Source organism: Podarcis bocagei, assembly GCF_964188305.1.
Source record: "Podarcis bocagei genome assembly, chromosome: 1".
NCBI classification, from domain to species: Eukaryota; Metazoa; Chordata; class Lepidosauria; order Squamata; family Lacertidae; genus Podarcis; species Podarcis bocagei.
Genome location: NC_138125.1, coordinates 133,604,000 through 133,631,626, shown reverse-complemented (window position 1 = coordinate 133,631,626; position 27,627 = coordinate 133,604,000). Strand labels below are relative to the sequence as shown.

The window sequence follows — 27,627 nt, the reverse complement described above, 5'->3', positions numbered from 1 at the left end:
TGGCAATGGGATGGTCTCTCTATCTCATTGCTGTCATGAGAATGAATGGAGGAAACCATCACTTATGCTACTGAGCTTGTTGGATGAAGTTGTTGTTGTTTAGTCGTTTAGTCGTGTGCAACTCTTCGTGACCCCCTGGACCAGAGCACGCCAGGCACTTCTGTCTTCCACTGCCTCCCGCAGTTTGGTCAAACTCATGCTGGTAGCTTCGAGAACACTGTCCAACCACCTCGTCCTCTGTCGTCCCCTTCTCCTTGTGCCCTCAATCTTTCCCAACATCAGGGTCTTTTCCAGGGAGTCTTCTCTTCTCATGTGGTGGCCAAAGTATTGGAGCCTCAGCTTCAGGATCTGTAATTCCAGTGAGCACTCAGGGCTGATTTCCTTCAGAATGGAGAGGTTTGATCTCCTTGCAGTCCATGGGACTCTCAAGAGTCCCCTCCAGCACCATAATTCAAAAGCATCAATTCTTTGGTGATCAGCCTTCTTTATGGTCCATGTTGGATGAAGAGCAGGTTACAAATGCAATTAACAAATGTATTTAAATATATAACCCAGGGGTTTTGCAAAGGTATCAGGTACACCTACAGAACTGATCCCAGAACTATAACATCACACATGAGCAGACTCACCTAACAATAAACTATGGATTATCAATACATGAATGAGCCTTGATTGCACTCCCCTTCCTTCCTCTGGCACAGCCAAAAGGAGGAATTCAGAAGCTTTAAGTTTCATTCTGAACTAGCTGCAGTTTAGTGGCGCTGTGGGTTAAACCACAGAGCCTAGGACTTGCCGATCAGAAGGTCAGCGGTTTGAATCCCTGCGACGGGGTGAGCTCCTGTTGCTCGGTCCCTGCTCCTGCCAACCTAGCAGTTCGAAAGCACATCAAAGTGCAAGTAGATAAATAGGTACCGCTCCGGCGGGAAGGTGAACGGCGTTTCCGTGCGCTGCTCTGGTTCGCCAGAAGTGGCTTAGTCATGCTGGCCACATGACCCGGAAGCAGTACGCCGGCTCCCTTGGCCAATAAAGCGAGATGAGCGCCGCAACCCCAGAGTCGGTCACAACTGGACCTGATGGTCAGGGGTCCCTTTACCTTTACAAACCTGAACAAACTGTTTTTTAAGAGTTAACGTATTTTTCGCTCTATAAGACGCACCAGGCCACAAGACGCACCTAGTTTTTGGAGGAGGAAAACAAGAAAAAAAAAATTCCGAATCTCAGAAGCCAGAACAGCAAGAGGGATCGCTGCACAGTGAAAGCAGCAATCCCTCTTGCTGTTCTGGCTTCTGGGATAGCCGCGCAGCCTGCATTCGCTCCATAAGATGCACACACATTTCCCCTTACTTTTTAGAAGGGGAAAAGTGAGTCTTATAGAGCAAAAAAATACTGTAATTATGGTTTACTGAAACAAGCCGTTCTTCAATCTTTGGTTTATGAAGCAGGTTGGTTTCAATAAACGATAATTAGGATTTGCCACAGTTTAGCTACAGACTCTAACCTGAAAACTAATCTGCTTTTCACCATTGTGCAGGAGAAAGAAAGGGGAGTGTAGGAGCATGCAAGACCAAGACTCACCCAGGCTCATTCCCATAAAAATAAACCATAGTTTAAGTTCAAATGCAGTCTGAAACTCGGCTGAAGGCAGCTGATACTTTTGCCAGAGTTTGAGCTTCTTTGACATACCAGTGATGGATAATGGTCATTCACCATGTTCTAGGAACAAAAGCCCTATGCCATAGCACATTCCTGAAAACTCTGATCTGGAAGGCACACGAGGGACAGGAAAAATTGTGTATGATCAGCACCTGCAAATTTATTGACATCAACCTATGCATGGACCAGGGACTCTGGTGGCGCTGTGGGTTAAACCACAGAGCCTAGGACTTGCCGATCAGAAGGTCGGCGGTTCAAATCCCTGCGATGGGGTAAGCTCCCGTTGCTCGGTCCCTGCTCCTGCCAACCTAGCAGTTCGAAAGCACATCAAAGTGCAAGTAGATAAATAGGTATCGCTCGGGGGGGGGGGGAGGTAAACGGTGTTTCCGTGCGCTGCTCTGGTTCGCCAGAAGCGGCTTAGTCATGCTGGCCACATGACCTGGAAGCTGTCTGTGGACAAACGCCAGCTCCCTTGGCCAATAAAGCGAGATGAGCGCCGCAACCCCAGAATCGGTCACGACTGGACCTAATGGTCAGGGGTTCCTTTACCTTTTTTTATGCATGGACCACACAGCGGAATCTCTTGTGTGTCTCTGAATTTATGCTTCCGCCATTTGTTAAGGTTTCTGAGTAAGATTAGGAAGCTTGTTTGCACCCCCCCCTTATCTCTCTCTCTCTCTGTGTGTGTGTGAGAGAGTTTCTTCATGTTCTACTTGTGACATAAACCTCCCATGCAAGATGCTAGGAACGGAATGTCTGCCAACCCAGAGCCCTCGCTATCCTTCTTCAAGACACAGCCAGCCCTCTCCTTGATCACTTAAAAACATCGCCTCACCCACGCTCACAGGCACAACACAAGACTATTTTTAATTCTCCAAAAGTCTCGTCCCCACACCCACCCATCTGACAAATATTTAGACAGAGCCAATTTAAAAAGGCCTCTGATTAGCTTTTCACTTTCTCCAAGAATAGTTTTGTACTAGAAAGGCATGATGAATAGTTCCTCTTATACGGAGCTCAAGAGGCGCCCGTCTTGCTCCCTTGATGGCACTGCCAACAGCAGCCCGTTTCAGTCAGCGTTACAACCAGTTGCAAAACCCTTGGCTTCTTGAAAAGAGAAAACACAAGGCTATTGATCTGTGCTTGAATCACATATTCACAGGAGAGCGGGGTAGGGAGAGACCTCACTGCAGAGCTAAGAGAGGACCACTTTCGCTTAGCCTTGACTTTAACAAGCTTTTTAATATATGCCACAGAGAAAAGATATACTGTTTGCAGTTCTACAGGATAATTTAATGAAGAAGCTTGCTTTCCATGCCATGGTAAAAAATAAAAACACATCGCTAATACCACACGTTGCTAAAATATTTTGCATCCTTGGAAATGTTGTGGAAATAGATAAGGGAAGGGGATGTAGCACAGAGGAGTAAAACTTAAAATAGACTGTGCTGATATGGCCTATATGGCTAGTTTAAGGACTCTCAAACTTTGTCTCTGTGAATTTACAAAGGATCAAGTACCCCATTCTGTACATGCTTGTTCACCGCTCGGCTATTTCATGACTGAGTGGTTTATAAATTTTCGCATAAAATAAATGAATAAAAGTCTTACTCCCTTTCTGTGTTTACATTAGCAGCTCACTGGGCTGAGTGAAAAGCAAAGAATGACTCATGCTTTCCAGGATACTATAAAGTAGATTATATATTTAAATAAAGCTACCTTAGTCTGTTACATGTTTTAGGGCTTTTCCAGGGAAGCAAATCATTCTGGACAAAAACGTGGGGGGGGGGATATTTTGGTCCCCCCCCCATTAAAACCACAGCTTGTTCCATCAGGATATTCAAGTAATTGTAGAAAAGTTAAAGGACCCCTGGATGGTTAAGTCCAGTAAAAGGCGACCAGGGGGTTGTAGCGCTCATCTCGCTTTCAGGCCGAGGGAGCCTACGTTTGTCTACAGACAGCTTTTCCAGGTCATGTGGCCAGCATGACTAAACTGCTTCTGGTGCAACGGATTACCGTGACGGAAACCAGAGCACACGGCAACACTGTTTACCTTCCCGCTGCAGCAGTACCTATTTATCTACTTGCACTGGTGTGCTTTCGAACTGCTAAGTTGGCAGAAGCTGGGTCTGAGCAATGGGAGCTCACCCCGTTGTGGGGATTCGAACCGTCGACCTTCTGATCAGCAAGCCCAAGAGTCTCAGTGGTTTGGACAGCAGTGTGCATAGGGTTCCACTGCAGCCACCCACCCATGCGCTGACCAGAACTGGATCTGCTAAGCTTCAGCAAGGCTGCTTTATCATATGCCCTCAGACCATGCCCTAGAAGCCGTTCCATTGGGCACCAGTTCTGTCAATCAACATACAACGAGGAGAAGACAACTTGGCTCAATCAAGGCACATGTAACAACTTGGTTGAGGGACATCAAGAAGTTTGGTGTCTTCCTGAACAGTTAGGTACTGACCTGTCTTGTAGATCTCATAGCGTAGAGAGAAGCCGGCACCTTGGCGTGCATAGTCTGAGGTGAATTTAATATAGAGAGAAGGGCCTGATGACGTGATGGTAGGTGGAGCAATGTTCCCGCAGTGCTTGCCCAGAAGGTCGGCTGATTCACTGTCTCCATCCCGAATCTCAATAAAATCGTATCTGTCAATGGGGGGAGAAAATAAAGCAAGAAACAATTAAGAGAAAAATCTACCATGAAAATATAGTTCTATTTTACAGATGGCTTATACTTTGAACATGTTGATTTATCTCATCTGTCATGCCAGTCACAGCTCTATAAAATGTTTCTTTACACGTATTTCTTTACACATTAAGCAAAAAGCATTGTATTCTAATTAATAAGTTATCACGCTATTTCACATCTGACCTCCTGCGATCAGTATATGCTGATCAGAATTCACTTCGTTTCTTCCAAATAGCTTGAAAGCAACAAAACTTTGAGCAATCTGCACTTCTGCGCATTGTATTCAAAACATTTCATTATCTGAATGTTTTAGATGCCCAATGAGCTATTGTGATGAATAAAGTTTTATAGCCATCATAATCTGTAAAACATACAGAGCCAAAGATATCTCTCACTCTTCCTACAGTTCATAAATCTTTGGGCCTTGCTATTTACTTATCTATAAAAATCGCTCCCCACCCCTTTTTTATAATCCAAGCTGCTTGTCTTTGCCGAATCTTTGCATGCAACATTCATAATCCGCCATAGAAGCTTGTTGTTCATTAAAAATAAAATTTTGAAAATCACATTTTCAAGCGCTGTGGCTGTAAAGGCATGTTCAGAACTTGCTGCAGGAAACTAGTGAGCTCATTTTTGAGGCTCGATTTCAGCAGAGAAGTTTATAGTTTAGAAAGGAACCCAAAACTCCTAATCTCCCAATGCTCTGGAAAGTTTTGATGGGGAGAGGCACCTTCTGCCCTACCCTGCCAGCCACACCGGTGAGGATCACCCAAGCTACCACTGGCAACATCCTAGGTGGTATAATTATTCAGTAAATTGCTGACCCTTCACCTGCAAGTGCCAAGGCAGGCTATAACAATTAATCCCAATCTAATGGTGGCCAGTGAAAACTCCCCAACTGAGTGTGGGGTTTTGGGGTTGGCGCTGTGGTCTAAACCACAGAGTCTAGGACTTGCCGATTGGAAGGTTGGCGGTTCGAATCCCCACTACCAGGTGAGCTCCTGTTGCTCGGTCCCTGCTCCTGCCAACCTAGCAGTTCGAAAGCACGTCAAAGTGCAAGTAGATAAATAGGTATCACTCCGGCGGGAAGGTAAACAGCATTTCCGTGCGCTGCTCTGGTTTCGCCAGAAGCGGCTTAGTCATGCTGGCCACATGACCCAGAAACACTGTCTGCGGACAAAGGCCAGCTCCCTCAGCCCATAAAGCGAGATGAGTGCTGCAACCCCAGAGTCGTTCGCGACTGGACTTAACTGTCAGGGGTCCTTTACCTTTTTAAGAGAAGACAGTATCTGCTGAATCCTGAGCCAGTGCTGCTGCCATCATGTGACAACAGCAAGCCTAATATGAGCCTCTTCAATGCCTGGGACCTGGCACAGAGGAGGGGAAATTTCTTCTCTGCGCTACCCTAAACTTCCGTCCTGGCCTGGATGAACAGAGATCTCCTTCGTCCTCATCATGAAGATCTCGCTTCCTTTACCATGCCTTTGTTCTCTGCCTCCAAGCACACAACTGATCTTTCCTGGGCCACGTTCAAATGCTCATCATGTTGTCAACCACTGTGGTCTCGCACAAATTTCTCAAGGAAGCCCATGGTGAGGTTCTGGATTTGCAGAGTGTTGCCATATGCTTCTTACAGTTAAGTTATCATATCCCAGCAGCTAAGCAAACCCCAAGTTCCTTGTGTTAACCAGAATGTGCAAGATTGCTCATATACACTTGTATTTTGTGTGTGTCCTTAACAGGTATTGTACAGACACTAGCGTATCAATATAATTATTTGAGAAAAAGGTCTATGTAAAAACTTAGGGTGCAATCCAATCCTGGGTGGAAGATGTGACTAAGCTGCATTCAGAAGCTAATAAAGTGGTACCTCGGGATAAGTACTTAATTCGTTCTGGAGGCCCGTTCTTAACCTGAAACTGTTCTTAACCTGAAGCACCACTTTCTTTACACTTCCAGAGACAGCAATAAAACAAGTGAAATGCAGGTGAACAAATTATCTAACCAACCATTTTGGCAGGTGTTGATTAGAAAATACTGAGATAACAGAAAGCAAATAGCAGATAAAGCACAGGGTGAAAAACCTATAGGACTGGTTAGCTATATCAAGGTTGATATGAGAGTGGGTATAACTCATATTTTCAACCTCTCGCTTAATATTTCTGCAAAACTGCAGGCAACAATTCAATCATGGAGCAAAGGTTATTGGGCAAGCTGTGTAGGCAACAATAATTACAAAGTTCATTTTAAACTAAGCAAAGCGCTAGTGAGAAGGCTTCTGGGATCACAATCAATCAATTTCCCTCTACTATCCATGCCAAGAGGATAAAAGAGGATATTCTCCTCAGAATAAAGGAGTAGACTGTGGATTTTTATGTGTGAAGACACGACCAGTTTGCTGGCATATTTTTTCCAGTTCATCTGAATACCATGCAGTCTAGTGGATTCTCTGACATAAACCTCTCTCCCCTCCCTCCAATTTGTAGTAAAGGTAAAGGTAAAGGGACCCCTGACCATTAGGTCCAGTCGTGACCGACTCTGGGCGGGCGGCGCTCATCTCGCTTTATTGGCCGACGGAGCCAGCGTACAGCTTCTGGGTCATGTGGCCAGCATGACTAAGCCCCTTCTGGTGAACCAGAGCAGCGCACAGAAACACCATCTACCTTCCCACCAGAGCAGTACCTATTTATCTACTTGCACTTTGACGTGCTTTCGAACTGCTAGGTTGGTAGGAGCAGGGACCGAGCAACGGGAGCTCACCCCGTTGCGGGGATTTGAACCGCCGACCTTCTGATCGGCAAGTCCTAGGCTCTGTTGTTTAACCCACAGCACCACCCGTGTCCCCCCCTCCAATTTGTACTAACATGTAATACATATTGTAAGCACTTTTGCACTCACAATAACATCCATTTGCAGGAGAAGGCCAGTCTCCCTTCCTGTATTTATTTGCATCGTGTCGACCTGTTTAAAACAGCATGTTACCAATCTGCTCCTCAAAGGGGCAGAGGAGGAAAGAAAAGTGATACACTGCCAGGATTCTGGCTTTGTCACAAGATCCTCTATCTGCAAATCAAGAGTTGAAAGGAAAAATAGCTTGCTGGACAAGAAACAAATCTCATGTGACTCATTCCTTTTCCTGCAAGACACACAACGCCAAACAACCACTCTAAACAAACTTGCAGGGACTCGGTGTGCTACCAGAAAGGCTGGCCGATGGAGTAGTCCTCATTTCAGTCCTTTCTGGGAGTTAATCAGGCTTCACTCCAGAAACAAATGCCTGAGGCAAATATACTCTCTATCTATAGGTTAAATCCACACACTCCGCTAAGAGATTTATCTTCTGAAATTGCTGGCTTGGTCAATAGCAGGAAGTATCCCCACCCAGGACTTGGGCTCTGAGCCTGCAGAGACAGAAGAGGTCACCCTTTGGAGTGGCAAGCATCTCCCAGCATTAGATACAGCTCTCTTCCTCCCTCCCAACCCACCAGCCAGGATAGGGGCCTAAAAGGTATGTCCCTGAAGGGTGAAGAAGGGCAGTCTGCTCTACGTTACAAGGGATGGCCCTCAGTTGAGTGGCACGCTCAAGGTGGGAAGCTACTAGAAAGAAGAAGAGTTTGGATTTGATATCCCGCTTTATCACTACCTGAAGGAGTCTCAAAGTGGCTAACAATCTCCTTTTCCCCTTCCTCCCCCACAACAAACACTCTGTGAGGTGAGTGGGGCTGAGAGACTCCAGAGAAGTGTGACCAGCCCAAGGTCACCCAGCAGCTGCATGTGGAGGAGCAGGGAAGCGAACCCGGTTCACCAGACTACGAGTCTACCACTACACCACGCTGGCTCTCACACCACACTGGCTCTCTAGAAAGGATGGGAGACAGCACGACAACACTTTGGGGCAGACGTCCAGGTACCCCAACAATAGAATGAGCACCAAATGCAGCAGAGCTGGCTTGCAAGATTTGGAAGTTACCAGAGTAATGCACATAACCATGGGGAAAAGTCCCACCCTGACCTCACTAAGACCCTTAAGTCCAGAATCTAAAATGACCTAACTGCCTGAATTCTGCAACACTAGTAGTTAAGTTGGTGCTGGAGGAGACTCTTGAGAGTCCCATGGACTGCAAGAAGATCAAACCTATCCATTCTGAAGGAAATCAGCCCTGAGTGCTCACTGGAAGGACAGATCCTGAAGCTGAGGCTCCAGTACTTTGGCCACCTCATGAGAAGAGAAGGCTCCCTGGAAAAGACCCTGATGTTGGGAAAGATGGAGGGCACAAGGAGAAGGGGACGACAGAGGACGAGATGGTTGGATAGTGTTCTCGAAGCTACCAGCATGAGTTTGACCAAACTGCGGGAGGCAGTGGAAGACAGGAGTGCCTGGCGTGCTCTGGTCCAGGGGGTCACAAAGAGTCGGACACGACTAAACGACTAAACAACAACAACATTTCAATAGGAGTTGTTTGGTGGTGATTTGTTGCAAATTAATTTGGTGGTGATTTGCAATAAATGACAAACCATGTGTCTACTGTGGAGTTCACTGTGGTTACGTCCTGGTAAGTGGGCATAGGGTTGCAGGCTAAGAGTCCTAGTCAGTGCTTTTTTCCGGGGGGGGGGTACGCATACCCCTAAACATTTTGTGAATCTTAAGTTTGGCCTCATTGAGGGGCAATATTTCAGTAGGAGTAGGAAAACGAGAGTACCCCTAAACATTTTTAAAGGGGAAAAAAGCACTGGTCCTATTGTGGATACAGCATTTGTGAGGTTTGGTTTTAGGTTCCTAGTGCTGATGTGAGGATACATATATCATCACCTCATGTCATCATGAGGACATCCCCTCCCCTCACTCAGCGCTTGCAGAGCTGCAGCTATCATCATTCCTTAGAGAAACTAGAGAAGGGATGACTCTCCTCTTTTTTTGGAGAGGATTCTTGATTCTAGATTGGCAGCAGTTTCAAGTCTGCATTAGCTTTGGGGCGGGCAGTTCCTTCTACAGGCTGTACTTTAGATCTAAAGGTAAGTAAAGGTAAAAGGTAAAGGTACCCCTGCCTGTACGGGCCAGTCTTGACAGGCTCTAGGGTTGTGCGCTCATCTCACTCTAGAGGCTGGGAGCCAGCGCTGTCCGCAGACACTTCCGGGTCACGTGGCCAGCGTGACGAAGCTGCTATGGCGAGCCAGAGCCGCACACGGAAACGCCGTTTACCTTCCCGCTGGTAAGCGGCCCCTATTTATCTACTTGAACCCGGGGGTGCTTTCAAACTGCTAGGTTGGCAGGTGCTGGGCCCGAGCAACGGGAGTGCACCCCGCCACGGGGATTCAAACCGCCGACCATGCGATCGGCAAGTCCTAGGCGCTGAGGTTTTGCCCACAGCGCCACCTGCGTCCCTAGTGCAAGTACCTAGTAAGTATGGTAAGTACCTAGTGCATTTTGTTCCTTTACTCTGAGACCAATGTCTGATTGTCCCTAATGAGCACTTCCAGATTGTATGGCAGGAAATTTAGTACTTCCTTAAAAAGGTACTTAAGTCTCAGCACACTCTCCTCGATGATTTCTGGATGGCCAAGGCTGTACGTTGTCTTCCCTCTTGCCTGCACCACCACACCAAACCTGTTTGCAAAATGAATTTGCTCTCAAGAGTCTCCTCCAGCACCATAATTCAAAAGCATCAATTCTTTGGCGATCAGCCTTCTTTATGGTCCAGCTCTCACTTCCATACATCACTACTAGGAAAACCATAGCTTTTACTATACGGACCTTTGTTGGCAAGGTGATGTCACTGCTTTTTAAGATGCTGCCTATTGAAATATTGCCCCTCAATGAGGCCAAACTTAAGATCCACAAAATGTTTAGGGGGTATGCGTACCCCTGCGTACCCCCCAGAAAAAAGAGCACTGAATAGGACTATTAGCCTGCAACTCTATGCCCACTTACCAGGACGTAACCCCAGTGAACTCCACGGTAGACACATGGTTTGTCATTTATTGTGTGTTTTTGTTAGGTACTATGTTTTTTTTTAAAAAAAAGGCCTTCAGACACTGGGTGCATTTTGGGAATGTGAAGTTGTTGTTTCTGGTGGTTATGCTATTAGCACTGGTAAGACAAAGCCATCTGCTTGATCTTTCGACTATTTTGATTATTTGTATGTGCTTTCCATATTTGTCAACAAACCTCAAAACCAGCAGAAGGCATGATTTAGACTCCCCACCCCCCCATTCTAATTGAAACATTAAGATTCTAAAAATCTGTTGATTGACAGTTTACACGCAGAAGGAAAGCCAGATTTTACCATTGATTTGCTACATAGCTAGATTCCACACTGGCTCCATCCTCACATCTCTCCTACTGCAGAGAAGCCAATTCTCAACAACAAACGGTTGCACAGGCATATGGAAATTAATATGCAGAAGCGTCCCCAAAACTAGTATTCATACCACAGCTCAGCCCAGCAACACACAAAGTACAGTGGTACCTCGGGTTACATACGCTTCAGGTTACATACGTTTCAGGTTACATACGCTTCAGGTTACATACTCCGCTAACCCAGAAATAGTGCTTCAGGTTAAGAACTTTGCTTCAAGATGAGAGCAGAAATCGTGCTCCGGCGGTGCAGCGGCAGTGGGAGGCCCCATTAGCTAAAGTGGTGCTTCAGGTTAAGAACAGTTTCAGGTTAAGAACAGACCTCCAGAATGAATTAAGTTCTTAACCCGAGGTACCACTGTATTCAACAGCAACAATAACAACAGTCGAGATTTGGGGGAGCAATCAATAAAACACAGGGCCTCGAAACCAACTACAGTCATAGGTAAGGTAAAGGGCCCCCTGACCACTAGGTCCAGTCGTGACGACTCTGGGGTTGCGGCGCTCATCTCGCTTTACTGGCCAAGGGAGCCGACGTACAGCTTCCAGGTCATGTGGCCAGCATGACAAAGCCTCTTCTGGTGAACCAGAGCAGCACATGGAAACGCTGTTTACCTTCACGCTGGAGCGGTACCTATTTATCTACTTGCACTTTGATGTGCTTTCAAACTGCTAGGTTGGCAGGAGCAGGGACTGAGCAACGGGAGCTCACCCCGTCGCGGGGATTCGAACCGCCAACCTTCTGATCGGCAAGTCCTAGGCTCTGTGGTTTAACCCACAGCGCCACTGGGATAAATACGCTTCAGGTTGAGCGCTTTCGGGTTGTGCTCCGCGGTGACCCGGAAGTAACGGAGCACGTTACTTCCGGGTTTCGCCGCTCGTGCATGCGCAGACGGTCAAAATGACGTCATGTGCGGAAGAAGCAAAATGCGACCTGCAGATGTGCTGTCGTGTCTTACGTTCTATTCAGGATGCAAACGGGGCTCCGGAATGGAACCCATTTGCATCCTGAGGTACCACTGTAAAGTTAAGTCCCAATGGTTTCAGTGGGGTTTAAATTAATCACCACTAATTTGTACCATCCTTTAAAAAATGGAATTGAAGCATACAGGATATTGCGACTCACTTCCATTGCATAGGCAGGAGGCAAATCTCCTACAAATGTGGGGATAAAGGTCTCTCAGGACAGGAAGTGTGGGGCCTGGAGAAACAGGCTTCCTCCTACCTTCCTTTAAAAAAAAAAGATAAGTATGTGAAAAGCTAAATATATCAGAGAGATGAGATGGGGGAGGGGGGTGGATAATGATCTCAATGTCCAATATATACCAAATGTGTCATTTATGTGAACACAGCTCCATTTTCTCTCCCTTGTTTTTTTTGTCCAGCTCCTCCAGTCTTCATTCGCTCAAAATTCTTCAACATATATTTTTAACACACTCCTAAAGAGATCTGCATGGTGAGAGACAGCCTCTGTCATGAAATTACTGCTGACAGAGGATGCTGTCTGGCACCTGGGTAGAGATTATGTGCATTTCCTCCAAGAGGGGGGAAAAATGGGGAGAAGAAGGAAAGAACCCTTTCGTTCCCAAAGCCTGGGCAAATATCCCAGTTTGTTTTCAACATGCAATGATTGCTGCTTCGTGTTTTAGCTTTTACAAACACACACACACTGATGTCACTCTGCAAAACCACACCAAAATAGGGTTTCTCATATGGTTTTGTTTTCATTTCTCAGCCTGCAAAGGAGAGGGAACTACTTTTATTTTATTTTCCGTTTTCAAAAAACTATGATTCAGTTCACCCATTGCTGGGTGGAGTAACTTTGTTCTATGATGGGATCCAAAGCTAACTCAGCCAATCACGAGACAGCTCAATTCAAGTAAAAACTGCAGAGCCATTGGTTAAAACCGGTGCTTACTTTTCAAAGTAAAGAGTGCAAGAGGTTCAAGCTTGCCTGGAGCTATTCTTCTCTACCTACTGCTCCTCCTCCAGCTGGAAGGTGAATAGCTGTGATTTCTCAGCAATTAGGAGGGTGTTGAAATATACTCAGAGTCGAGAGAGAATTTCATGCTCTTTATTCAGCTCATAGTGGTGAGGAGGAATGGAAGTTCCCCCAGAATGTCTGCTTTATATACATTATTTACACAATGGGCCCCACGTGATTGGCTAATTCCGGGATTCTCCTGTGGGCCAATCAGGTTGTGGATTCACTTCCACCTGGAGCTGGATTGGGTGGCTCCTGTGGACCAATCAGACTGCTGCATTCTGAATCCTATTGTTCTAGGACCAAACAGACTGCTGCATTCTGAATCCTATTGTTCTAGGACCAATCTGACCGCTGCATTTTGGATCCTATTCAACACAGTACATAACAGGTGTGCTCAGAAGAACTCTGAAACTGCTCAAAATATGAAGCAAAAAAACAAATCACAGCTAACCCACAGCAGGAAAGACTTTGGCTGGGCAGCAATAATGGAATATGTTCCACTCTGTGACTGATAGGACCAAGATACAAAGCACTGAGATGGGCTGAGATCAAATCCTGACTGCAATGAGCATTTGTTTACAGATTGCTTTGGTGTGTTGAAAATGGACAGAGACATTTTTTACCCTCTCTCACAACCCTATAACCTGAGTCTGCTCAATGAAACTGATTGACAGCAGGTTTGGGACGGAAAGGTGATGAGGGAATGCTTATTCACACAACACGCAATTAATTACGGAATTTTCATTTCCGTAAGATGCAGTGGTTGTCATTAGCCTATGTGGCTTTTCAAACAATTAGACAACTGGCAGTGGGGTGCAGGTCTATTAACAGCTAAATGGAACGGCAATGTTGGAGGACAATATATTTCTGTGTAGTTGGCTAACAACAAACAATGCAGGTGGACTTCATACTTGGCTTGTGGGCTTCCCACTGGACACTGTTGGACATAGATGACTGATTAGGTCAAACTCTGGTCTGATCCATCAGGACTCTCATAACCAAATGTATGTGTCATGCGCCAGACCACGTATTGCTTTCGAAAACCACTGGGGTCCATGAATGGTCAAATTATGCAGCCAATTGTTGAAACTGAAATAAAATAAGGCTGTGAATGATTCATTGATCAAATAAAGTGTAATTTGCCTAATGCTGTCAATATGGAACACAGGATGAAATCTCTTTACAAAGAGCTGTATAGTGGAAGGGATCTTAGGATACATGTTGCCCTGATTCAGTCTTGCATTTTAGCACTTCCTCGGTGGCAACAGGAAACCAGGAATTCCATGCAGGTGAGGTGGGGGCTGATGGAAGATGGGTGGATTGCTTCATCCCCCTTCCACTAGCCTGCATGGTTACTGTCTAACCACGGAGGAAATAAAGTCTTTTCTCCCCTGACCATCAGGGAAATGCAGCAAGCTAGTGGAGGAAGGCCCGATTTCTCCGGCCCACCTCCACCAGTCCAATTAGTAGAAAGAATGATGTTTTTGTTTTTACAGCTAATATCCTGAAAGATATTAATATCCTGAAAGGGACACGGGTGGTGCTGTGGGTTAAACCACAGAGCCTAGGACTTGCCAGTCAGAAGGTTGGTGGTTCGAATACCTGCAACAGGGTGAGCTCCCGTTCCTCGGTCCCTGCTCCTGCCCACCTAGCAGTTCAAAAGCACGTCAAAGTGCAAGTAGATAAATAGGTACCGCTCCGGCGGGAAGGTTAACGGCGTTTCCGTGCGCTGCTCTGGTTCACCAGAAGCGGCTTAGTCATGCTGGCCACATGACCCAGAAGCTGTACGCCGGCTTCCTCAGCCAATAAAGCGAGATGAGCGCCGCAACCCCAGAGTCAGACACGACTGGACCTAACGGTCAGGGGTCCCTTTACCTTTATCCTGAAAGAAGTGTCTCCTCTTTTGCAGCCATCATGGAAATGCAGACTGGTTAAAAAATATATGCTGCAGGCTAGTAACTTCTTTAGGCTTATTTACAAGGCTGCCTTTATCAACTACTTTTTTCTTTGAAGGGAAAAACACCTCCCAAAAAAATATTCTGGAGAAGAGGTCACACAGTGAAGGACAATGGAACATTCCTCCATGGACACACGTCATAGTGGGCTCTTGCAGAACAGAACCCAACGTGTGTCATGCTTTTAACTAGGAAAGCATATCCATATCCCAATTTTATTACACAGACATTCTCTTCAGAGAAAATAATTCTGATACTCTGTTTTCTTCTTATTCAGAGCAAGCCACTTCTAATGTCTCTTCCATCTCTTGTGGCTAACACTTATCCATTTCCCAGAAATTCATTCCTCTGTTTTCTCCATTAGCCCTGTAAACATTCTAGGCAAAAATAAAGGAAACAAACAAACAAACAAAGCCATTTATTTGTTGCTCCAGTTTATAGCACTCAGGAGAAAACCCGTCACTTCATTTCAGCTTGGTTCTAGCGCATCACCCAAGCAAAATAAAAAGACACACTATTCTCTTGCAAATGAACTGAAATCTTTCCCACACATTCGGGGCTTATTGGCAAGAATTATGTAGCCAAGCACAATAGCTAAACTGTTGTCTTCAGATCTTTGATACGGTGCTACGTAGTCCAAATGGAAATCAGAACTTGGAAGTTGAGAGAGGAACCCATGGGCCTCTTTTCTCACCTTCATTCCACTTCAGGATAACTGACCACATAAAAAGAAACCACAAAAAACACATATAGAATTTAATATTCTATGCTGGAAAGCGGGTCTTTGAACCCCAACTGTAACCTGAAATATGGCTCCCTTGGTTCTTTTCTTGCACAACCAAGCATAAGATAAAGATAAATCTGATGTAACAACCCTAAAAACAATTTTGGAAACTCAGTTCATGTAAAGAATGTGTAATGAATGGAACAACCTGTCTTGAACCAAACTGCCAGCTTGCATAATTAAATGTCATTCAACAGAGAGATCAACTGGGGGTCTTTTATCTGCTTATTTTACCATACTTGTAAAGCAGTTTTCAACTGTAACGATTCTCAAAGTGGTTCACAATAATGAAACCATATTTATAGGCAGATCGTATTGCCTGCACAATGATAAATCTGGAATACCAGGTGTTATTGACGACATCAAAAATGGCATCATGTGGATCCCCTTTCTGCTCTCCGCAAAAGGTGCTTGGTCGGAGGCAAAGGCAAGTCGGATTCCTCTCCTAATCTTCCAGCTGCTCCAGCTGCAAACGCTGCTCAACAGAAAATTAAAACTGAACCACCAGCCATTTTATTTTATTTTTAAAGAAGAAGCTCCTACACGGGAGTGGGTTGACACACTGAACTCACACTGCTTAGACAAAAATGAGAAGTTTAATAACCCTCTTCGCACCTTCTCTACCTCCAGATGCTCACCCTTGGCCTTCACTTTTGAAAACACAGCCGTAGGAAAATCAGGACTTGCTTACATCAGCTTTCCTAAAGTCTGCCTTAACCCATTCTTCCTTAACGCTTCCCATCCGTCTTCGCTGGTAAAAGTATAAAAAAGCCAACTGCTGCTAAAGATCTCCCATGAAATATAGCCTTTTCTAGTGCTTCACAGTTTACTGCTCACATGCAGGAGGAGAAATGAGATAAGATGTGCCCTATTATTTCAGTTACCCTGTCTCCAGAAATTACATAGCCTTGTTATCTCGTGGAAGGGAGCAAGCCACACAAATGCGTATCCTAACTTTTCCAGCCATTTATTGTTATTACTTTTATCAGCAAACATTTATTTCTGTGGCACCTGTCGCTGCCTTAACTGAGCCCACGGCAAACATGAGCGAGTTTATCCTCGCAAGACCCCTGTCGAGGGAAGAAAGAAGACGGGGTCAGTATTTTGCCCAAGGTCACGCAGGAAGTTTGCAAGAGAGACTGAAATAGAGCAGAGATTTGTTCTGACATATATTGTAGGAGACTAAGCCCATGTCAGATAAGCAACAGAAAACAGAAAGATTAAGGTACTAGGTACCAGTTAAACCTTAATCTTGCAAGTTTCTGATAACTGTTTGCACTTCTCAATTCTGCAGTCAGAGCTGGATCAAAGGGCATCAAAACATGTGATAGTGCCAAACACTGTATGCCACACTCCAAGAGTGTGGTGTGTGTTCTGCGCTTTGTACAGTACTGTGCCAGCACAGAGGTAGGCAGTATCCAGGATCGTGAAATATCTCAGGGCTTCCTTTTTTTAAAGTAAACTTCTAGCCCACAGGCCAGTACATGGGCAATGCCATCACAGATTTCAGAAGCCAGAGGCAGTGGCGGAGCTTCATGCTCCGGCACTGGGGGGTGGAGAGCAGGCGGGGTGGTGCGCATCCTGGGGGCATGGCATGCGCAGGGGGAGCAGCCGCAATGGCACCCCACCGGGATCGCGCTGCCAGGGGCGGTGCGCTGCCCCCTTACCCCTCTTCTTCAACCAGTCGCCAGAAGAACGTCAAGTGGTCAGGGTTGGGTTTTGGTTGTGCCCATAGCAAAATGAATTACGGAGAATGCAGTAAATATGCATGCAATTCAGTCTTCAGAATGCGACATGTTTTGACGAAAGATCAGAGGCACAGTCTTCTTTACACATGTAGGTGAGGCATCTGTGCGTGAAGGGACCTCACAGGGCAAAACATCCAGCACTGTTCTCCCACATCACCTCTTAGAATGCATGTTTGAGGACATGTGCACCATATTCTTTATGGTGCAAGTGAGACTCTGCGCTCCTCCCATCTCCCCATCCAGTCACCGTCTATCCTCCGTCAAGGAGCGCAAGATACGGGAGATGCCATCCAGTATCCCCACCCAGATACACCTGTGGGTTAAACCACAGAGCCTAGGACTTGCCGATCAGAAGGTCGGTGGTTTGAATCCCTGCGACGGGGTGAGCTCCCGTCGCTCAGTCCCTGCTCCTGCCTCCGCTCCTTCCTCCTGGGCCGTGTTCAGAAAGTGGTGGTGGGGGATGAGTGTTCAGACCCCTGGGCTCTCACTTGTGGGGTGCCTCAGGGTTCTGTCCTCTCCCCCATGCTTTTCAACATCTACATGCAGCCGCTGGGAGAGATCATCAGGGGGTTTGGGCTGGGTGTCCATCAGTATGCGGATGATACCCAGCTCTACCTCTCTTTCAAATCAGAACCAGTGAAGGCGGTGACGGTCCTGTGTGAGTGTCTGGAGGCGGTTGGAGGATGGATGGCGGCAAACAGATTGAGATTGAATCCTGACAAGACAGAAGTACTGTTTCTGGGGGACAGGAGGCGGGCAGGTGTGGAGGATTCCCTGGTCCTGAATGGGGTAACTGTGCCCCTGAAGGACCAGGTGCGCAGCCTGGGAGTCATTTTGGACTCACAGCTGTCCATGGAGGCACAGGTCAAATCTGTGTCCAGGGCAGCTGTGTACCAGCTCCATCTGGTACGTGGGCTGAGACCCTACCTGCCCGCGGACTGTCTCGCCAGAGTGGTGCATGCTCTAGTTATCTCCCGCTTGGACTACTGCAATGCGCTCTATGTGGGGCTACCTTTGAAGGTGACCCGGAAACTACAACTAATCCAGAATGCAGCAGCCAGACTGGTGACTGGGAGCGGCCGCCGAGACCATATAACACCGGTCTTGAAAGACCTACATTGGCTCCCAGTACGTTTCCGAGCACAATTCAAAGTGTTGGTGCTGACCTTTAAAGCCCTAAACGGCCTCGGTCCAGTATACCTGAAGGAGCATCTCCACCTCCATTGTTCTACCCGGACACTGAGGTCCAGCACCGAGGGCCTTCTGGCGGTTCCCTCACTGCGATAAGCCAAGTTACAGGGAACCAGGCAGAGGGCCTTCTCGGTAGTGGCGCCCTCCCTGTGGAACGCCCTCCCACCAGATGTCAAAGAGAACAACAACTACCAGACTTTTAGAAGACATCTGAAGGCAGCCCTGTTTAGGGAAGCTTTTAATGTTTGATGTATCACAGTATTTTAATATTCTTTTGGAAGCCGCCCAGAGTGGCTGGGGAAACCCAGCCAGATGGGCGGGGTATAAATAATAAATTTATATTTATTATTATTATTATTATTATTATTATTATTATTATTATTATTATTATTATTAACCTAGCAGTTCAAAAGCACGTCAAAGTGCAAGTAGATAAATAGGAACCGCTAAACGGCATTTCCGTGCGCTGCTCTGGTTCGCCAGAAGCGGCTTAGTCGTGCTGGCCACATGACCCAGAAGCTGTATGCCGGCTCCCTCGGCCAGTAAAGGGAGATGAGCGCCGCAACCCCAGAGTCGGCCACAACTGGACCTAATGGTCGGGGGTCCCTTTACCTTTATGCTGTCTCTGAGTGGAAAATGAATGCACCCATGGCTTTTTTAGTGCAAGGAGAAGACCTGGCAATATCCTCCTCTTAATCCTGTCAATACTGTATCAGAGTAAAACAGGATGCCTGGTTCTGCCCCCTAAGCTATATAGGTAATTACATTTCTGTACTATCCAGCATTTCCCCAACCCCACATCACATGAGAGAACATCCACATTCTGACCTCTGGAACACAGGGTGGAGAAGAGGCAGCCTCTAATACACATGTGACCTCCGACGATTACACAGGTATGTGCAGAGCCCTTCTTTTTCATAATCTAGGGCAAGACAAGAGAGTAAGGGTATCCCAACAGACCCTCCAAGTGTCCCAATTTTCCAGGGACGGTCCCAGATTTACAGAAGCCGTCCCAGTTTCTGATTTGACCTCGGAATGTCCCGCTTTTCCTTAGGACGTCCCCATTTCCATCAGAGAAATGTTGGAGGGTATGGAGTTATCCGACCCCCGAGCCAGCTGAAGGCAGCTCTGTGAAGGAAAGTTTTTCTAATGTTTAAGGTTTTATTCTGTTTTTATATGTGTTGGAAGCCATCCAGAGTAGCTGGGGCAACCCAGTCAGATGGGGGACATCATCATTATCATCGTTATCATTATCATTACAGTGGTGCCTCGCAAGACGAAAAGAATCCATTCTGTGATTCTCTTCGTCTAGCGGTTTTTTCGTCTTGCGAAGCAAGCCCATTGAAGGATTAGCGGATTAGCACTATTAGCGGCTTTTAGCGGCTTATCTGCTGATCGGATCAGCTGATAAGCGGCTTAGCGGCTTACAAAAAAGGGGGGGAGGAAAAAAAACCAGCAGGAACTCACAAGACATTGTCGTCTTGCGAAGCAAGCCCATAGGAAATTCGTTTTGCGAAGCACCTCCAAGACGGAAAACTCTTTCGCGAGTTTTCCATCTTGCGAGGCATTCGTCTTGCGGGGCACCACTGTAGCTGTTTACCAGGGAACAACTGACCATGATGCGTCTCTGTGGCCACTTGGTATGCCAGTCTCTCTATTTATCATCCCGCAAAATAGTGAGTTTTGCCACATTTTTTTGCACGTGGCCAGAAATCTGGAGAAACAGTAAAATCCCCCTGTTGACTCAGGACAGCAATTGTGGCAAACTGCAGTACAGGGGTACCTTGGGTTAAGAACTTAATTTGTTCTGGAGGTCCATTCTTAACCAGAAACTGTTCTTAACCTGAGGTACCACTTGAGCTAATGGGGCCTCCAGTTGCCGCCGTGCCGCAATTTCTGTTCTCATCCTGAAGCAAAGTTCTTAACCCGAGGTATTATTTCTGGGTTAGTGGAGTCTGTAACCTGAAGCATCTGTAACCCGATGTACCACTGTAAACAGAATCTACCCAAAAGGCATGTGGAATCAGACCTATTCATGTGCATATTTAAAGGAGGCTGCATATGGGCATGATAGAAATCAGAACGAGGGCTTCATTAAACATCGCTTTAATTTTGTCTCATGAAATTTCATTTTCAATTCAGCAGAGAGAGAGAGAGAGAGAGAGAGAGAGAGAGAGGGAGGGAGGGAGGGAGGGAGGGAAGGAATAGCTCCTCTTTCATTTTTCCTTTGCGGCTGATTACTTTCCTTCCAAATTCCCTCCATCCCTCTGTTAGGCTGTGCTCCAGGGGCACTGCTTCCAAAATCCTGCAGAGTTGGGCAAAAGAGGAAAAGACTGCTCTTCTCTCTCACATGGGACACATTTGGGAAACACTTCAGCTTTGCGGTATATGGAGACATGGTACAATACCACACGTCTTCAAGGTTTTCTGCAACTTGTCATTCCTGAGTAATACGTGGCTGGTTAATGCTATTTGCATCTACAGAACCCACGAAAGTGCTCTTTCGTTACAAGAACTCTTCAGGAACCGAACAGGACCAAAACTAAGAGCTTGTAATAAAACCAATCAAATATACTTCACAGAACGCTACTATTTCCACATTATTCTGCATTCTGTAACGTAAAAAAGAACAGGCCCCATCCTCTAGTCACATTTGAAAACGCGAATCTCAGAGAGAAATGGCGCCTCAAGAAACCATATTTGCACCTTCCTAGTGCTACTGCAATCCATTTGTAGAGAAAATTGGACTTTGCTTTCTATTTCATTGCACTGTCACTGCTCACTAGCACCTGATCACTGAAACGATGGGGAGGGGGGGAAACCCACAATAAAATATTATATGAATGTTCACCTCTGAATAGTACCAAGGCAACAGATCGATGACAGGCCAGTTCAAAATAACGTCCTCATCATATACAGGCCCAGTTCCCTGTCACAGAACACTTCGGAGGAACAGGGAGATTTTAATTCAGAAGAGAACTTTACAGCGCCAGAGGACTTTTAGCAGTCGGCACCCTTTCACAGAGGGCGGGTGGCGCTGTGGTCTAAACAACTGAGCCTCTTGGGCTTGCCGATCGGAAGGTCGGTGGTTCAAATCCCTGTCACAGGGTGAGCTCCCGTTGCTTGGTCCCAGCTCCTGCCAACCTAGCAGTTCAAAAGCACGTCAAAGTGCAAGTAGATAAATAGGTACCGCTCCGGCGGGACGGTAAACGGCGTTTCCGTGCACTGCTCTGGTTTCGCCAGAAGCGGCTTAGTCATGCTGGCCACATGACAGGGAAAAACTGTCTGCAGACAAACATCGTCTCCCTCGGCCCCAGAGTCGTTCGTGACTGGACATAACTGTCAAGGGTCCTTTGCCTTTTACCCTTTCACAGAATATTCTCCACTTCCACAGCCTAAACTGCACAACACGGTTTGCAGTGCTGCCTTGACACTCATCAGCATATGTGAACAGGGTGGTCACAGATACAACTGGCAAGGATTCCTGTGATAGTACCTACATTAGGGTTGCCATATGTTCAGGGAAACCCAGACATGTCCTCTTCTGGGGGGCCAACATGCCCATCCGGGTGGATTTTTTACATTTTAAAGGAAATGTCTAGGTTTTTTGGGCTTGGGCTCAGGCTGCTCCACAGGCTGTGGCCACTGCCAGCCCGAGCCAGCAAAAGAAGCAGCCGCATGAGCACGGTGGCAGCCCCACATACCCACACACCTCCTTCCCCGGCTCGGGCTGTCCTCTTTTTTTGCTCTTCAAGATATGGGAGCCCTAATCTATATGCTTGTTGACACACTCAGAGAATTCTAACAGACTGGAAAAGTCCAGGTTCAAAATCCCACTCACCGCCGAAGCTCCGCTTGCGCCAGCCACTATCTTTCAGCCTAATATGCATCACAGAGCTTCTACGAGACTACAATGGAGATAACAGAACCACAAAGGCTCCCTTGAGCTCCCTTGGAAGAAAGGAGGGCTATTAATATAATCAAATCTCGTCAGAACACACCCAGAAAATACAGTGGTACCTCGGGTTAAGTACTTAATTCGTTCCAGAGGTCCGTTCTTAACCTGAACTTGTTCTTAACCTGAAGCACTACTTTAGCTAATGGGGCCTCCTGCTGCTGCCACACCGCCAGAGCACGATTTCTGTTCTCATCCTGAAGCAACGTTCTTAACCCGAGGTAATATTTCTGGGTTAGCAGAGTCTGTAACCTGAAGTGTATGTAACCTGAAGCGTATGTAACCCGAGGTACCACTGTAATTGCTGTTATAAGAACAGCAAATAGCAAGTACATTTTGACTATTGATGGAGATTTAATTATGTACCCTCTTGACTCAGTGACAAATGTGTCACCTTGCCCCTCAAAGTGTTCCTGCTTTGCTCTGCAATAGATTAAAACAATCAATAAGATATTTGTAACCCCCCCCCCAAATGCTGGAACTGGCAAGCCCCAAATCCTAGCCCTCAATAGGCCGACCATCTTATTCTATGCAATGTCTTGAACAGGTTTTATACATTAAGGTAGGTAGCCGTGTTGGTCTGACGCAGTCAAAATATATATAAAAAATTGCCCGGCAGCAACTTAGAGACCAACTAAGTTTGTTCTGGGTATAGGCTTTCGTGTGCATGCACACTTCTTCAGATACACTGAAACAGAAGTCACCAGACCCTTATATATAGTGGGAGGGTGGGGTGGGGTTTTTCTCAGAAAGGTAGCAGGAGATCGGTGATTGACTCAATGGGTATGGTAAACCTGTTAACGACTGCAATTTGTCCTACAGGAAAAAGCAAGGGATAGTATACAGATGACCAAAAATAGCTTTAGCATGTGTAATGAGACAAGAATCCAATATCTCTATTAAGACCAGGTCTCTCCATAGATTTCAGTTTACTGATAAGTTGTAATTCAACAACTTCTCCTTATACAGCTTAACTTACACTAAAAGTATCACTGAGTACCAATATGAACTTTTGAGTCCCGGTCAGGCACAGCTGTTGTGGGTAAGTGGTTCCTGCATCCAGAAGATGGGAAGGTGGTCTGTTTTGGTTGGGGGGGAGGGGTCATACGCCCTCCGATGGAGCAGGTTCACAGCCTTGGGGTTCTTCTGGGTTTATCACCAGTGGCTGTGAGTGCCTTCTACAAACTTAGTAAGGCAATTTCCCAAGGTTTACTTTAAGCTGGAGAGACACTGCTGAGGCACCTTTTTTCTACAAGATGGAAGGCTTTTAGTGCAGAACTAAATGTTGTGGAACTCCTTTTCCTACTACTATTAAGCAAGCACCATCAGTATTGTATTTCAGGTGCCTGCTTAAGGCTCTTCTGTTTCCACAGGCCTTTTCTGATGTAAAGCTCAACCATCGATTGTTGTGTACCACCGTCCAGAAGTTGACTAAGTATTTTTAATGCTCTTTTATGGGTGCATTATGCCCACTGCCTACATGGTCCGTTTACTGTGCAGTAAGTAAGCCTATAAATAAACAAATAAAATATCCTCTAAAAGGGAACCATGAAACTCCCCATGATGCCTTCATTGCCGGAACAGTTTGTTTCTCTTTTTCCTTTTTTAGTGGCAGGGCAGTGAAGAGGGTGCGAGGCATCTCCCAGTGGCCGGTTTGAAGAGATAGCTTCTTTCGCGTTCAGTAATTTCTTTCCTCCCTTACTGTTTGCACTCTTGGCACCTCCTTTGCCAGATGAATTATGAAGACATTGTTCTGGCTGGGTATAAAAGGCAGCCCTGACACAATAAGACTGGGCTGGAGATTTAATTTTTTCCCCTCCCAGGCCCTAGGGAGTGTTGGAGACTGGTTGAACTTCAAGCAGTAGAATACAGTAAACAGTTTCTTCTATTGTTCAGATCGCTTATTATATTCTGCTCCCCCCCAAAAAAAAATTAGAATTGCATCTTTATAACATTTAAACACGTATTTTTTAAAAAACAAAAAAATATGCTGACCATCTCAGTCAATCAAAAGATTGCTGGGCTGCGGAGATACAAACACAAAATGACTAACATATCTGCAGAATGCATTCTGGCTATACACTGTCTGCATTTCTGCCTGATTTAGGCAGAGGGTCTAAATGTCAAACGCAGCCGAAGCACAGGCTAGAAGTCGGGGAGTGAAAGAGGACAATGTTGATCTGTTTTGATGAATAAAACAGTGGCACCTCTTATTAGTGGTACAATTTCCAGATTATTGACCATACATAGCTGTCAACTTACAGATTTGAAAATAAGGGACCAGCAGTCTCGAAAATAAGGGATCAGCAGCCAAAATAAGGGATTTTCCGAGGGGCACAGGGAGGTTCAACTTCTGAGCCCCTCTGAGCCAAAGGCAGAAAGCCTAGCCAGTAGCCAAACGAAGCCTCAAGCAGTGGTTCCTACAGCGCAGCAACCCGGCAAAGGGGATGCAGCAAGGAAAACCACCGTCACCTCTCTGCTGGGAAGTGCTGAGCAAAGGCAAGTCCCCAGGCAATGCGGCCGATTGATCGGCACAAGACATGCAAGCTCCACCCCCCAGTCGTTCTTAGACTCCTTATCGGGTGAGCAACGCAGCCAAGCAACACAGTTGGAGCCTCCCTCCTCCCTGGCCGGCAGGGAGGGAGAGGAGCTGCTTCCTTTGAAACACGGGAAATTTAAGGGACATCATCAATAAGGAACAGCAGCGGGACACAGCGCTGGGATAAGGGACTTTCCCGCCAAATAAGGGACGGTTGACAGCTATGTGGCCATACTTCCTCAAGAGGCACTGGATGGGTAGCCTCCCAATTCTCCCAGTGGTATCCTCAGGCTCTTGAAACTGGGAGGGAGCAGAATAGACTTGTCAGTCATGCATGACAACCCAATGCCCCTGGCAAGGCAGGGAACGGTTACTGGGTGGTTTCACCTGTCTATGCAGAAATTTTATCAGCCACCAGAAACCTTTTTAAAATGCAGAGTTACTAATAACACCACTGGGTATTATTTTCAACTTTTGGAAAGTTCAAACCTTCCCTCATTATCTCAGCATTCCTTACAACAGTTTAGCAAAGCATCATCATTCCCCCCCCCCCCATATTGCAGATGGGCTTAAGAACATCCTGTAAGTTTATGGCAGAAGGTGAACAATTGTTTTAGTATTAAAAATCATGCTCTATTAACCTACTGCTAGTGGATTACAGCATAAATCAAGTACAGTGGTGCCCCGCAAGACGAATGCCTCGCAAGACGAAAGAGTTTTCCGTTTTGGAGGTGCTTTGCAAAACGAATTTCCTATGGGCTTGCTTCGCAAGACGACAATGTCTTGCAAGTTCCTGCTGGTTTTTTTTCTCCCCCCCCCCCTTTTCTAAGCCGCTAAGCCGTTTATCAGCTGATCCGATCAGCAGATAAGCCGCTAAAAGCCGCTAATAGCGCTAATAGCGGTAATCCGTCAATAGGCTTGCTTCGCAAGATGAAAAAACCGCTAGACGAAGAGAATCACAGAACGGATTCTTTTCGTCTTGTGAGGCACCACTGTAGTAACGTATGAACTGAAATAAATTCTCATGAAACTATTTGGCAAGACAAACAGCTAGCATCAGCGAAGGGAACAGTGAAAACACAACTGCGACACAATCAAAATGGACCTGAAGCATCAACATTTCCACCTTACCTGGCCTCATCCTGTCCATCACCAGCTATAGCTGAAAGAGGCAGTCGAGGGCAACCAGAATACCTCACCCTAACCTGCCAAATGGCCTATCCTAGTCTTATGCCGATGATCACAGGTGTGGAATGGACAAAGCGTAGCACAGCAACAGAGCTTTGCATATAGAAGGTTTTATCCCAGCCACCCCCATTTATATCCCTCTCTGTGGAAAGACAAGGTGGGCAAAACTGGGCTAGATGGACCAAGACCCTACCTCACTATAGGGCAGCTTTATGTGTTAAAAGTATGAGGAATACGATGGAAACACATGGCACCCTGCAGGACAATTCTTGTTACCAACCAATAATCTCTCTAAAGTTTTATTGGGAAGTTTGGGAGGGAGCGGAGCCTGGGCTTGGTTATTAGGCCACTCTACAAAAGTGGGTTTAACCAGTTAAGCAAGGCAATATTCTACAGCGCAAGTGATAGGTCAAGAAGCTGCAAAGACCTTGCCCGCCCCTTCAGCTGGAACAAATGACGCACTTATCCAACTGTAAAGGTAAAGGTAAAGAACCCCGGACCGTTAGGTCCAGTCGCAGATGACTCTGGGGTTGCGGTGCTCATCTCGCTTTACTGGCCGAGGGAGCCGGCGTACAGATCCTGGGTCATGTGGCCAGCATGACTAAGCCGCTTCTGGCAACCAGAGCAGCGCACGGAAATGACATTTACCTTCCCGCCGGAGCGGTACCTATTTACAGTGGTGCCTCGCATGACGAAATTAATTCGTTCTGCGAGTTTTTTCGTCTTGCGAATTTTTCGTCTTGCGAAGCACGGTTTCCCATAGGAATGCATTGAAACGGTTTCCCATAGGAATGCATTAACGGTTTTAAGAAAAAGGAAACAAACTTGCAAGACGTTTTCGTCTTGCGAAGCAAGCCCATAGGGAAATTCGTCTTGCGAAGCAACTCAAAAAACGAAAAACTCTTTCGTCTTGCAAGGCATTCGTCTTGCGAGGTACCACTGTATCTACTTGCACTGGCATGCTTTCAAACTGCTAGGTGGGCAGGAGCAGGGACTGAGCAACAGGAGCTCACCCCGTCACGGGGAATTGAACCGCCGACCTTCCGATCGGCAAGCCCTAGTGGTTTAGACCACAGCACCACCCACGTCCCCTTATCCAACTGACTCACATCCAAATCAACTGGATAAATGCGGGCCAGGTACACCTCTTGAGCAGGAACAGCATTCCAAGTGGTGCCTAAGTTGGAGCAGGCAAGAACAAATTTTATCAGCAAATTTGCCGTGCAAGTACGTTAAGTGGGCTACCCAGAACTCTTAGACTCTCATCTTAAGGCTTAGAAAAGAGCCAAGCCCAACACTGCCTGGGGAAAACTGCCCTGGCAGGCCCTGTGCTGTACTGCTGGAAAAGGAGGACCTTTCACCCGACACGGAGCAGCCCTTAACACCAGCCTTAGCCCACCTCTGTCAACTTTCTGGGGCTCTAGACTGAAAAGCCTCTCCAGCGTTAATGAGCCAGAAGAACGCGCCCTTCTCAATGAATACCATACACACTTTGTTACCTTACACTCCGACTACAACACAGCTTCTGCTGCAAGCACCATTGCTGCAACGAATGGCTGAAAATAGGTGGCCGGCTGTCTGCA

At 46.4% G+C, this 27,627-nt stretch overlaps 1 protein-coding gene across 2 annotated transcripts in view; it reads right to left on the bottom strand.

Moving 5' to 3' along the window:
* Nucleotides 1-27,627, bottom strand: part of NRP2 (neuropilin 2) — a 259,454-nt gene that overhangs the window by 155,926 nt on the left and 75,901 nt on the right. For both annotated transcript variants that reach the window (XM_081208808.1, XM_081208809.1), the window contains exon 3: nucleotides 4,118-4,299. In XM_081208808.1, coding sequence (XP_081064934.1) covers nucleotides 4,118-4,299 — 182 coding nt within the window. The remainder of the gene's footprint in view (nucleotides 1-4,117; nucleotides 4,300-27,627) is intronic.